This window comes from Penicillium taxi (assembly GCF_028828555.1).
Source record: "Penicillium taxi strain IBT 34144 chromosome Unknown utg000002l_segment0_segment0, whole genome shotgun sequence".
Classification (NCBI taxonomy): Eukaryota; Fungi; Ascomycota; class Eurotiomycetes; order Eurotiales; family Aspergillaceae; genus Penicillium; species Penicillium taxi.
The window spans coordinates 3,090,076-3,103,430 of NW_026643204.1; the positions used below are offsets into that span (position 1 = coordinate 3,090,076).

The window sequence follows — 13,355 nt, forward strand, 5'->3', positions numbered from 1 at the left end:
ACAAATATTGTAGATAAAAGGGGGAAAAAAAGAAGATATTGTACAAGAAGGTAATGAAAAAATGCTGCAAATTAAAGGGTGATATGCATGTGGTCCTTGACTCCGAAGGACAAACCGCAGTTGGGGCATTTGCGAGAGCGAGAACTGAGACGCTCGTCGACACATTCCCGGCAGAAAACATGTCCACAAATCTTGATGACAGTATTCTTCCATCGGCGACAGCAGACGCCGCAGAGTGCCAGTGACTAGAGATAATGTTAGTAAACATGGGGAAACAAGGCCAAATCCAGAGATGACCTACGCGCAGCATTTCATATTCCGAAGAGCTATTGCCAAGACTCTTGCCCTTCCAGTTCTCAAGACTCTTCTTCATATCAGAAAGAGATTGTTTCAGACTAACAATCTCAGTTTCTGCTTCGCGCAGAGCAGATGAAGTGGTGCCCAATTTCTCATCTTTGGAGCTAGAGAGTGCCTTGAGCTCAGCAACCTGACCCTTCAGACCCTCCTGACGAATGTTACTTTCGGTCAACTGCTGTTGCGCCATGCGCTGCTTCTCAATGCAAGAGTTGAGGGCTTCCTTGAGCTCGCTATTCTGCTTGTCCATGGTTGACAACATAATTCGGGTTGCCGATTCCGATTCCTTCAGCTGAGAAACAATGTTTGACGCCTGCGAGTTTTGCATTCGAAGGGTGCGAACCTCAACTTGCACCTCGTCCCTGGCTTTTGCTGCTAAAAAGTAATTGTGAACCGCTTTAGTTTTCTCAACCGTCAATTGTCCAACTTTTTCTTCGAGGGCACCGAAATGCGTCACTTTCTGTGAGGCTACAGTAGAGAACTTCTTGTACGCCGTTTGCATAGAGTTCAGCTCATTGTTCAGCATATCATACTGTCGTTGCAATGTGCTGTACTTAGATCGGAGTTCTTCGAGAGGTAGATCGTCCACCGTTTCTGAGCCTGCAGAACTCTCAATTTGCAGTTGTAACCGCTGAGTCTGAGACTCCAAGGCTGCAATTCGGGCCTCCCGTGCGTCTGCAATCTCCTGCAATTTGGCCTCGACGGTCTTCTCCTGCGATTGAGCTTTACGCAGATCCTTGTCGGCCATAAGCTCGTCACGAGCATTTCTGATTCGAACAAGGTCGGTTTCCAGTTTCATCAGTAGATTCTCCTTTTCTGCAATCGTGCTCTGTGCTTCCTCTTCAATCTGTGTCTTGTAGGCAATTCGTTCCGCTCGTAGCTTTCCCGATTCTTCCTGCAACTGGTTGTTTTTCGCCTCAAGGTGATTAATTCGTTTCACGACATCATCATGCTGGGATCGGAGTTGTTTGAACAGGTCGGTTTGCGCATAATCATCATCAGTAAACTTCGAATGCTAGAACATAGGTCAATTAGGTAATGTTGTTCAAGGCCTCGTCGAGATGGATCTACCTTAATTTTGAGCTCAGTGATTTGACCAAGCAAGCTGGCATTCTCGGCTTCCAATTGTTTCACTTGTTCCTTGTGCTTTTCGGAAACCGCAGTAATTTGACTATTGATAGCTTGCAATTCAGAGACATCTGCAGCAGGCGCTCCACCATTGGCTGATGACTTGTCTTCTCGTGGTGTCTGGGACCCCTCCGCACCAGGCCGCTGTCCACCACCCATGATATGCTGTTTCTCAAGTTTTGCCACGGTGAGACTTTTGGCGCGGTCGAGTTTCTTTTCCGCCACCATGTACCTGAGCGAGGCTGTCTCGAGACTTTCTTCGAGTTGTTGTTTCTCTCGAAGTGTCTTCTCGTATTCCGTAATCGCCACCTTTTCCTCTGCGAGTTTCTTTGCCAATTTGGTTTGGAGCTCAGTGACATCAGGGGACATGTTAGCAGATTGAGATTGGATAAAGTTGATAATTTCGCGAACTTCGGCGGTTCTAGAGGTCAAATATTGCTCAAAGTCTTCAACTCCTTCGAACCACAAGGAACTTTTAAAAGTGTTTTCTGCCAGGTTGTCAATCGCTGCTATATATAATATGGGGGAGTATGATCTACCCTTGATCGGTTCTTGTGAAGGGCCCAGAAGAAGTTTGACCTCGTCGATTAACTGGATTGAAATTAGTCATGAGCTATGTATATCATAGATGCTGCAAGGGTAAACATACCTGGTAAAACCAACTGTCCATGAAATGAAGACGTTGACGATGGGCTACAGATTCATGGCATACCTGACCCAATCGTGACTCCAATGTAGCCACATTCCGCTTGTATTCCTGCATCTGGCGGAGGATCGCATCTTTTTGAAATCGCTATCGGATAGAATGCATTAGTGACATTTAATCATTGATTATAGTTCTTATTCAATTAAAAAACATACATCCAGGTCTTCCTTCCATGGCATGTCAGTATCGGGGTGCGGTTTGGTAGCCGAGTTCACTGCAGTGGCCTGCTTCTTGAGAGGTGGGGCTGTATCATTGCTTTCTGAAGCAGGGCGCTTCCGGTCATCCATTGTGACAAGACCGGACTCTGTTGACAAAACAGGGGGTTCGGCGGCCGGCATCAGTGGCTAAACTGGCATCGAGGGGAAGTTCACGATCACCGAACCGTCAACCAGTCAGGCAGATTTAGGCACTATGACCGTGAAACAAGATAAGAGTTCACACAGAAATAAAAAGACCACTCCAACAAAAAGGAAAGAGAGAGAATATAGGAATGTGAAGGGTGAATGAGAAGGGGTGAGATGGATAGGATTGAAGGAGAGCAAGCCAGGAGGATTTTCAACGAGGTTTAGCGTTGCCGCTAGCCAACGTCATGTGATCGATAGAACTAGCGGGCGGTGTGAATCCACGCTAGTCCTCGCGCGTTTTACCCTTTACCCCAGCTGGATCATTTTTTGATCTTCAACCCCACTCTTCAACTCTATGGTCTCAAGATGAAGACATTTTCTAGTTCTGCAATCAGTATGTCTTTAGTCAGAATTTCATGCACTTGATATCTAACTCTATCAATAGACAAAAAGGGCAAGAAATTTGCCCCCAAGGCGAAGTTCGCCCCTCAGCGCCGACCGCAAGCCGTGACTTCTACAGCTTCAATACCACCCCCTTCACCGTCGCCTGCTGCACCTGATAAAGCCCCTATAGATTCAGCTGCCATTGGGAATAATGCGCGACCCGTAATTGAGAACAATGTCCGACCTGAAGGCACTCGGTCGGTATCAATCGCGCCTCCTACACCCATTCCTACACCCGAGCCAGCATCCGTCGAAGAAGTTGCTGTTGTGGACACTATCGAGCAGCCTAGAGTTACAACCTCAAACGAAAATATTGCGACAGCGCCATCTCCTGCTATTTCCGAGAAATCATTTGTCCCTGAATCTGCTGTCGTCAATACAATTGAACAGCCTGAAGTTATAACCGCTAGTGAACAGAATTTGACAGCATCCTCTTCTGTTGCACGCGAACAAGCATTCATTCAAGAATATGCTGCTGTGGAAAGCATTGAACAGCCTGAAGTTATAAACTCACGTGAACGGACTGCGACAGCACGCTCTACCCCCCAGTCGACGTCACAGAAGCGAAAGCGATCCACTGCAACAGATTCCATTCGAGCTACTTCGGCGAAACGAGCTACTCCAGCAAGACGTCCTCGCCCGAAGCGTGAATCCACACCCGAAGCGTCCGAGGCAGTGGAACTCATTACCAACGTTATAAAAATGTCAGAGCTTTGCAAGGACCCAAAGACTGGCAAGAAATCCCAACGCGAGATTGAATTACGCAAACATGAAGCCGCCGCACGGGAGCGCAAAAATAAAAAGGAGGATCGTCCAGCATCGATCAAGCCGGATAAAGTTGAAAAAACAGAGGAATCTAAACCAACTGGTCCTCAAATGCGCATTGTGAATGGACAAATCGTTCTTGACAACACTTCGCTCGAGGTGGACCGTCATAGGGATGCTGATCGTAACATGGATGATCTTGAAGATGTTGTGGAAACGCAGCTTACACGCAAAGTTAATCAAGCTACATATGGAAAACGAGCTAAGCCAGAGGCTTGGGATGCAGAGCAAACATCCTTGTTCTACCGCGGACTCCGCATGTTCGGTACAGACTTTTCACTTATCAACAAATTGTTCCCTGGCCGTACGCGCCGATCGATAAAACTCAAGTTTAATAACGAGGAGCGACGCCACCCTGGTGACATTAATGAGGCCCTGATGGGTCCCCGTGAGGGCATTACTAAGGAAGATTTCTCGTTGTTGACCAATACAACTTATGATGATCCCAAAGAGTTCCAGAAGGAACTTGATGCCGAAGAGAAGAAGATTAAAGAGCGATATGCTGAAGAAATGCAAATTGAGGAGGATGGTCTGCTCAACAAATGAGTGTCATACCCATGGCACTTGAGCCATCTAATAATAGCAATTTAGTGAATGTTGAATGATCCAATGTACCTACATTTGGTTGTGGAATAGTCATCACATTTCTTACACGGCTTTATCACGAGGTCTTTGGTTTGGACGATACTCTTCTTTACCATTACTTAATTGCATGCCACATTGATGACAGTAGTTTAGTAACTGCACATATAAAATAGACCATCAAACGACATGAAAACTCATAAATAGCTTCGATTCCGAAAAATCATGGATGGAATTTGTGATTCGAATCCCTACTAGGTACGATCTCTGATTGTAACATTGTACCAGAAAATACTTTCAATATCAACATCACCCATGAACCGCTCGGATTGCCCATATGCCACTTTCGACCAGCTCTACACACCGGTTGAATAGTCTCTCATCTCTGTGCCTGCAATTCACCCTCAAATGTGTGAAACAGCCATACTGAAAGAGTTCTATGAAGGAGCCTGGGGTCATTAATTTCTAATCACCCATCCTAACCCCATCTCCATTGTGACAACCAAGCCGTAGTTCGAATGGAAGGAGAGGTGGAAGCCACCTGGGTAGCTTCCTCACTATCATAATTAGATCGGCATACGCGTTCACTATATAGTCCTGTATGAATCAGATCACTTTCATTTACTGATATTTTCTTCTTGGTAAGAATTTCCCTCGAAATTCCCTGTTTGAATGAAACATGAAACATTGCACATGGAGAGATCCATCATCACCTACTGGGTTATCACTAGACACCAGTGAATTCTCGATATTGAGGATGTGCTGTGGATTGGCGTTCATAGTAATGGGAGAATGTCATAGGGGGCTAGTGATGATCATGAGAGCGACATCAATTGAATTATTAGTCTCGCAAGCAAGTGACAAGGACTTATATGTATTGAAAGTTTGCCACACATCTAATACTAGTGGGTTTGTTCGTCGATATCTATATCATCTGAATCTTGAGATAAATTCCAAACGATATAAGCACTGCAACTCCAACCGAACTCCACAAATGCAATACTCGATCTGCAGTTAAGTAGATGTCCGGCGACATACCATCTGCCATATTTGGCCAGCTCTTCTTTTATGGCCTCATAATCCACAATATAAGACCCGATTGGAGACTCAAGTGCTCTCCCAATGTATTAATGCTGCAAGAGGAGGAATCCCGGCCCACTTGGACTGTAAGAGCCGATGGAGGTGAAATGCTCTCTCCCATAAACTGGACTCTTACTTAGTCTGGTGGGTGAACACAAGAACGATAGACAGGATTGAGCTTGCGCCAGCTCATTGCGGAATTTTTCCAATTACATTTTTCATCGACCTGCTGCTAGCAAAATGCCGGTCCATCATCGGTAAGCCCGGGCTTCAATGATCTGGAGAGTCTTTCGGTGAAGTTGACTACTTGGAAAGAACAAAACCCATTCGGGGGTCAGAATGAGGCCAGCCATAGTATAGTCTCGTTTGAGAATGACTCCAGATCCCGGCTATAGCAAACCGCCAACCACTGTATAATATTGAGTTGCAGGACTTGTCTCCTCTTTTGAGGACACGCGGTATTCAGTCAGCCTTCTGAGAGATCATTCGCTACACATGGAAGGGATCAAGTAGTACTCTCTGATTAGACTGAGAAAAGCTCATCCGAGAATCTTGTTATCTGCATCCTCGCGAAGGCCGTGATATTGAGATAGACAGCTAAGGTTATTGTGCCCGCCGAGTTGCCGACGGAGTTATGACTCGGGTCAGTACTGGAAGGTAAATCAATTGAAAGCCCGTTGGGTTCCTTTTCTGGAAATGCAGAACCATGCGTACTTTCGATTAGTCTAGATCAAACGTGCGCCCAGTAATTCTTGTTGAGGGGTTGGAATGGTCAAATGAGAGCCATGCAAACAACCACGACGCCTGCGAAGCCACCAGAAGAGTGGGTTTGTTTCCATAGAAGCCACAAAATGAGTCTGTGTGTTTGTTTTAGGTCAAATGCAGGCTATTGGGGTTGAACCAGTCAAATGAGTGCTTTGCAGACTTTCCACTTCATGATGCCTGGCTGAGTTGAAAGGATATATAGAAGAGAGGGGTTGGTTACCTGGGAATCTTCATTATACAGGAGGAGTCCTAAGTCTAATAAATAATATGCGGGTAGAAATTGGAAGTGAATGAGAAAAGTAAGAGCGAGGTGAGAGTGAAGTGAAAGTATGGGTGTATTTGTGGCGATCGACCATCTGTAGTGCTACATGTCCACAGTGGTTAACGTAGACCCCAGAATGAGTTCAATGGCATGAGCATCACCCCACCACAACCTCGGAGCAATGGAAGCAATGGAAGAAGTGGGACTACACTTGATAGGTGGCCGGGGTAGGTTGATGATTGTATTATGAAGAAGAATTAATAGAGAAGAAAAACTTAGAATTAACCGAGTAGAATATGAAGATGTCATAAAGGTTTCAAATCCAGTTCGTCACTTTCGTCTGAAAAAACTGCTCAAATAATAAGAAAGTCTTGGTTCGTCACTATATATGCAATCATACCATCAGAGGTTTTACTTCAATAGTCTGATACCCTGAAGAGATTGATAGAGGAATATTGATGTGTTGATGTACGCATAACACGCCTGTAGATATCATCTGCGCCGTGTCGACCCAAATCCAGTACTAGCACTGGTAGAAGAAAAACTGGGGGAAGATCGTGAGCGAGAACTGCCCTCTCCAGGGTCATTGAATCGACCAAACGATGAACCTTGATACGAGTTGCCAGAACGCCGTCCCATCTGATATCCCGCAGCTGTACCTCCAAGGGCACCAGTCCAAAATCCAGGCCTCCAGCCCTGCGATCCAAAGCTTCTTCCATCAGAGCTGCTATAAGGAGGGGGTGGGCCACCTGGGTAGTCACCACCACCTCCCCAGCCCCAGCCTCGTCTTTGATCTCTTGGCCGATCATTGCCCCGGAAGCCAAGACAAGATGAAATAATAAGAATAAAGACAGCAAAGAATATTCCAAAGAAGATGATATTTCCAATCAATTTACCGGCTCTGTGGCCTGATGACCAGACATTGTCGCTTTTTCCAAACCGCCTCTCGCCTTCCTCTGTCAACATCATCCGGTACTCGACACCACAGCTCCCTTTGAGCACCCACTTATCCTCTGCACTGCGATAGCCCTCGCATATCACATCTGTTGCACCGAGCTTAAACTCCTCTGGAAGAGATGCGGTACAGGTCCATTGCACATCTTCTTCGTCATAGTCGTAACCTTGATTTGTGCAACGTATAATTTCTGGTTTGTAGAGGTTGCATATCTTCTTCGATGGGCCCACACAGCTGAGTTGTGGGATGGGTGAAACGCGACGAGATGTGGTAAGACGATCAGTGCGTAGAGTTAGGGTTTGTACATTGGATAGCAGAATCGCATCTCTACCTGGTGGGTTATGAGATATAGCGCACGCTGACGAGAGCAGCAGAGAAGTCGTCAGTATAGAAGCAACAAGATTTCGCATGATAAGTCTCGGTGACTTAAGTAATTTTAGAAATACCGAGGTTGAGTCGAAGGAAGAAATATAAAGTCGTGTCCTCCAGCGTGTCATGTCTCGATAACGATAAGCGATAATGATAAGCAGTTCGGCCAAGCCCAGGTCCACCCGAGACTGAAAACTGACCCGACATCAACTCACGATCGGTGGGGATGGGTTCGTGACGATGGTGCTCGAACAATGTATGTATCCATTAGTCCAACTTTGAGATCTGATGCTAATATTCTCCAGATGAGCCCGCGCCAATCGCGCCTCAATCCTCGTATGCCAACTACAATCCAAAATGTGGAAGCTATGCTAACCTTTAAAGTCTATCCTTCACACAGGGATTTTTACTGGGACAGTTATCCGTTGTGCTACTCATCGGCGCCTTCATCAAGTTCTTCATATTTGGAGAGGCTCCATCTCCACCATTGCGCGGCTTTTCCAGCGGCACAACCCACCTCCGCTACAGCTCCGTATATAACCCTCAAGATGGCCCCCAGAATACCCTCCGTGAAAGACCGTCAACTTCAAATGTCCTCCGTCCGGTGCCCAGCTCCTCCACCAATACTCGCTCGATCCTGCGCAAAACTTACTACAGCGCCATCCCTACCAACCCCTCCAAACATGGACGACACCGGATGCACCATTCCTCCCACCAACCCGAGTCTCTGGATTGGTTCAATGTTCTGATTGCACAGACTATCGCTCAGTACAGGCAGACTGCTTACGTGCTGAAGGACTCGCCGACGTCGTCAATCCTCAGCTCGTTAACAGCAGCCATGAATAACCCCGAGAAGAAGCCATCATTCATTGACAAAATCACTGTGACGGATATTTCACTGGGTGAGGAATTTCCTATCTTCAGTAACTGCCGTATCATTGCCGTGGATGACCCTGGTTCCGATGGCGGCAGATTACAGGCCTTATTAGATGTCGATCTCAGCGATGACAATCTTTCCATTGCGGTGGAAACTTCCCTGGTGCTTAACTATCCCAAGCCCCGGTGCGCTATTGTTCCGATTGCACTTTCAGTGTCTGTTGTGCGCTTCTCAGGAACTCTGTGTATTTCACTGATTCCAGCATCGACCGACACCGACCCGCTCGACTCGCCGACAACGTCGCCCAGTCCACCAACAGCCGCACCAGGGGCAGCTGGGGCTCCAGGAAATACCTCCGGACAAGAGGGGCAGCAACAGAAAAGCAGTCCTAAAAGCAACGTCGCGTTCTCCTTTCTTCCAGATTACCGCCTGGATCTATCAGTGCGCTCGCTCATTGGATCACGCAGCCGACTTCAGGATGTACCCAAAGTGGCCCAGTTAATCGAAGCTCGCGTCCATGCATGGTTTGAAGAGCGTGTTGTCGAACCCCGAGTGCAGGTCGTCGGCCTTCCAGATCTCTGGCCGCGCATGGGAAGGACTGGTGTCCGCACTGGCGAAGACTCAGATGCCGGGTCAACAGCTGCACCTCGAAGTCCTTCTTCTGCTGAGGGTAGTACCAACCCGTATCAGTTTTCGGGTAGTCCTCGAGAAAATGAGGGACTGCGGTTCCGTGGACCGGTCGAGCCTCGATTCGGGTTTAGTGGCTCGCGCAGTAGCAGTTTCAATACTGACAGGGTCAATCTGCGGAGACCCAGTCTGGTTCATTATGATAGTGCTGGGGTTGAAAGCGAGCAGCTTCAGATGCCTGGCTCTATACCTCTTAGCAGGTAGGTAGTCTAGTAGTCTACTGTCATGATTATTCATCAAACAAAAGTACAATCAGGTTGAATTCATCGACGATGAAAGTTGATACTTCGAGAATTCATTTGACCTAGGAAACTTGGAAGTTACGGTTTGCAGAGTTTACATGTACAATAATCCATTTGATCGGAACTTTAAGTCATATGTCCATCTCGCCATCAATCAATCAGTCATAAATCATGCCAGATAAAGCTTAGACAGCAGCAGTAGGCTTAAGCACCGTCTCAAGATAAGTCTTGCGGTGAGCGTTACCATCAAGCTCAGGAGCCCGATTAAGAGGTGTCCACTTAGGCTCATCCTGGAAGAGCCGCATAGCTTTGATATACTACAAAAAGGTCAGTAAAGACTTCGCAATCGCAGTCCATCCCAATCCAATTTAAACTTACATTTTTCTCATTTGTAGTAAAGCGATGGTAAATACCAGCGGGCAAAACAACCACATCAGACTTATTCAAGAATATGCGAATCCACTCATCCTCCTGACCGCGCACATCAAAGAATCCCTCGCCATCAAGGATGTAACGGATCTCCTCATCTTCATGCAGATGCTCAGTGAAGAAACCTTTCACTTTCTCCTCATATATGGGGCCCATGGCATCAGGCGAAACGCAGATCTGGTCGCGGTTCTTGTAGCCGCGCTCTTTTGCGATCACGTCGATCTCCTCAACGGTCGGGCAGCGTCTGTAGAAAACACCCAGAGAAGCGAGGGTTTCCTCTGAGACGGCGCGGCCTGAATCGTGGGGTTCGCGCTGGTCGCCCTGGACATCAAGACTTAGTATATACCCGAGGTAATAACAGCTTACGCCACGACCTATATTATAAGGCTAGTGGGTGAAATTACTTACCGGCAAGTTATCATACCAGTAAGCCCTCATGATGAAATTCCAACAGCTAACTTGTAAGAAACAAACACGAGATGAGAACAAATGCAGATGCCAAGTTAAATTCAAGGTATTGAGGGAACATCAGCAGCCCCGCGATTGGGTGCGATGGCGCAATAAAGAATTATGTCAGCCGCTTATCTATCACGTGACCAGTGGATTTTTTGCTTATCGCGTCTTGAATGTCCGTTTGTTTTGTCTGAACTGAACAACAAAGATGGCTTTTCGAGCTCGGCCTTTATCATTGTTGCGCTCGCGCGCTGGCACTCGTCTACCTATTCGCAGGTCGCAAGGGTTGGCGACTGTGGCTGATGGTACACAGTATGTTCTGTTACTCCCTGAGAAACTTCACAGCTAATTGTTCTTATTCTACAGACCATATGACGTTATCGTTATTGGAGGTGGACATGCCGGTGCAGAGGCATGTGCCGCAGCAGCTCGCTCAGGAGCGCGAACGGCGCTGGTCACGCCCTCGCGCTCGAACATCGGAGTGTGTTCGTGCAATCCTAGTTTCGGCGGAATAGGAAAGGGCACGATGATCCGCGAGATCGACGCAATGGACGGAGTTGCGGGACGAATCATTGATAAAGCTGGCGTTATGTTTCGTGTTCTGAACCGCTCTAAGGGTCCTGCGGTCTGGGGGCCCCGAGCCCAGATTGATCGTGACTTGTATAGGAAGTACATGACTGAGGAGCTGGTCGGCACGGAAAACCTCAGCATTGTCGAAGGCAAGGTTGCCGATATTGTTGTCTCAAATGAGGGCGTGGAGAGCACACCTGGTGCCGCCCAGGGGAAGATTGTTGGTGTCCGGTTGGAATCTGGGGAGGTTATTCCTACAGGCCGAGTGGTCATCACAACGGGTACTTTCCTTGGTGGTGAGATTCACATCGGTATGAAGGCATACCCATCCGGGCGAATGGGCGAGGCTCCAACATATGGACTCAGCAAGTCTCTATGCGATGCGGGATTCTCGCTGGGTCGGTTGAAGACGGGGACACCGCCGCGCTTGGACATGAAGACGATTGATTTTTCTGGGTTGGAGGTGCAGCGTGGTGACTCGCCGCCTATGCCATTCTCTTATCTGAACAAGACTGTCGAGGTTGGGGACGAGGGCCAGCTGACATGCTGGATGACGCATACAAACGAGGCATCCCACGAGATAATTCGACAGAACCTCGACAAGTCGATCCACATCCGGGAAACCGTTCGCGGACCACGATACTGCCCGTCCCTAGAATCGAAGATTATTCGATTCACGGACAAGACGCGGCACCAGATTTGGCTCGAGCCCGAGGGCTTTGCGCCTAATGAGGTGATCTACCCGAACGGTATCTCGATGACAGTGCCGGAGGACGCTCAGTACGCTATGCTACGCACAGTCCGCGGTCTTGAAAATGTGACTATGCTGCAGCCAGGCTATGGAGTAGAATACGACTACATCGACCCGCGCAATCTGCGATCAACGCTAGAAACTAAGCTGATCAGCGGCTTGTATCTGGCCGGTCAAATCAACGGCACTACAGGATACGAGGAAGCAGCCGGCCAGGGCATCATAGCCGGCATGAACGCCGGCCTGGAAGCACAGAACCTCGCCCCTCTAACACTCACCCGATCGGATGGATTCATCGGCATAATGATCGACGACCTAATCACAAAGGGGGTATCGGAGCCATACAGAATGTTCACAACAAGGAGTGAATACCGCATCTCAACACGCTCCGACAACGCCGACCTCCGCCTAACACGCAAGGCCCGCGCCGCAGGTGTGGTCTCTGACGCACGCTGGCACGCCTTCACCTCAACAGAAGAGCAAATCCAGCATCTGCAAACCTTGCTAGCAAACACCAAGATCTCCTCCTCAGCCTGGTCACGCAAAGGCTTCAAAGTGCGCGCTGACACCTCAATCCGCTCAGCGCTCGACATTCTCTGCCTAGACGGCGCAGACATCAACGCCCTCATCCCGCACATAGAAGGTCCGCCCAGCACAGCGTACGTACCCTCATCGTTTGCGCCGGAGATCCGCACGCGCGTGGCCATAGAGGGACGTTACGCGCCGTACCTGAAGCGACAGGAGAAAATGGCGCAGCGGTTCCAGCAGGACGAGAATTTGCTGTTACCAGCTGATCTTGACTATGCCGTCATCCACGGAATCAGCAATGAGGAGAAACAGGCGCTCGAGCGCGTGCGACCTACTAGTGTTGGTATGGCGCGCCGTATTGAGGGCGTTACCCCTGCCGGAGCTTTGCGACTGCTCATGCATGTTCGGAAGGGGACTGGGTTTACGAAGGATGTTTCCGACGATGTGGCTGATATCTTGCGTTCATCGTCTTGATACGGCCAAGGCTGTGTATTTGTACTATATATTTTGATTATACATTAGCGATGCACCTGCACTACGCATACGCATGGCGTTGGATTGTTTATGGATATTATCTCGGGTTTTGTATAGTCTTAGGAATCTAAAAGTGTACTGTCCAGGTGAGGTACTAGGTACCTATCTAGGTAGGAACCATACGATTGTACAACATGGAACAGCGGATGAAATCAAAGTTCCAGAGTCAAAATCTAAGGATGAACTTCTTTAGAAATAACGCACAGTACCCTGGAACGCATTCTTCATGAAGCAGCGCAAAAGGCCTGTGGAACGTTTCAAATTGCAACAACGATTGTCCGGTTGAAGTATGAAGTTTTGGTTCACGGCAATAAAAACCACAAATTGAGGACGAAAGTTATACTTTGACAACTTCGTGGCTTTCTCTCCTGTTGATTAATTCACCTATTTCAGGGGGCTGTCACTTATAACAATGATTATAACCAGGATAGATGATGATTACTGGTTCATGAAACTGTAAGGACACAGAC

The 13,355-nt window shown here is 47.9% G+C and overlaps 6 protein-coding genes across 6 annotated transcripts; 3 read left to right on the forward strand and 3 right to left on the reverse strand.

The window, feature by feature from the left end:
• Positions 1-71: 71 nt before the first annotated feature.
• Positions 72-2,526, reverse strand: N7495_003068 (E3 ubiquitin-protein ligase BRE1; the record flags this gene model as incomplete). The annotated part of the gene is made up of 6 exons (XM_057205737.1): positions 72-245; positions 302-1,369; positions 1,426-1,970; positions 2,022-2,073; positions 2,132-2,275; positions 2,344-2,526. The coding sequence occupies 6 exons, from the start codon at positions 2,524-2,526 to the stop codon at positions 72-74; spliced, it is 2,166 nt and encodes a 721-aa protein (XP_057066344.1).
• A 372-nt stretch (positions 2,527-2,898) lies between these two features.
• Positions 2,899-4,347, forward strand: N7495_003069 (transcription factor TFIIIB subunit BDP1; the record flags this gene model as incomplete). Its single annotated transcript, XM_057205738.1, has 2 exons — positions 2,899-2,926; positions 2,978-4,347. The coding sequence occupies 2 exons, from the start codon at positions 2,899-2,901 to the stop codon at positions 4,345-4,347; spliced, it is 1,398 nt and encodes a 465-aa protein (XP_057066345.1).
• A 2,635-nt stretch (positions 4,348-6,982) lies between these two features.
• Positions 6,983-7,855, reverse strand: N7495_003070 (DUF1183 domain protein; the record flags this gene model as incomplete). The annotated part of the gene is made up of 1 exon (XM_057205739.1): positions 6,983-7,855. One exon carries the CDS (start codon positions 7,853-7,855, stop codon positions 6,983-6,985), a length of 873 nt encoding a protein of 290 aa, XP_057066346.1.
• Positions 7,856-7,964: 109 nt separating this feature from the next.
• mmm1 (ERMES complex subunit MMM1) lies at positions 7,965-9,582 on the forward strand (the record flags this gene model as incomplete). Its single annotated transcript, XM_057205740.1, has 2 exons — positions 7,965-7,990; positions 8,199-9,582. The coding sequence occupies 2 exons, from the start codon at positions 7,965-7,967 to the stop codon at positions 9,580-9,582; spliced, it is 1,410 nt and encodes a 469-aa protein (XP_057066347.1).
• Positions 9,583-9,805: 223 nt separating this feature from the next.
• N7495_003072 (acireductone dioxygenase (Ni2+-requiring)) lies at positions 9,806-10,487 on the reverse strand (the record flags this gene model as incomplete). Its single annotated transcript, XM_057205741.1, has 3 exons — positions 9,806-9,937; positions 9,999-10,370; positions 10,458-10,487. 3 exons carry the CDS (start codon positions 10,485-10,487, stop codon positions 9,806-9,808), a joined length of 534 nt encoding a protein of 177 aa, XP_057066348.1.
• Positions 10,488-10,710: 223 nt separating this feature from the next.
• On the forward strand, positions 10,711-12,825 carry N7495_003073 (tRNA modification protein MTO1; the record flags this gene model as incomplete). The annotated part of the gene is made up of 2 exons (XM_057205742.1): positions 10,711-10,814; positions 10,869-12,825. 2 exons carry the CDS (start codon positions 10,711-10,713, stop codon positions 12,823-12,825), a joined length of 2,061 nt encoding a protein of 686 aa, XP_057066349.1.
• Positions 12,826-13,355: the final 530 nt, after the last annotated feature.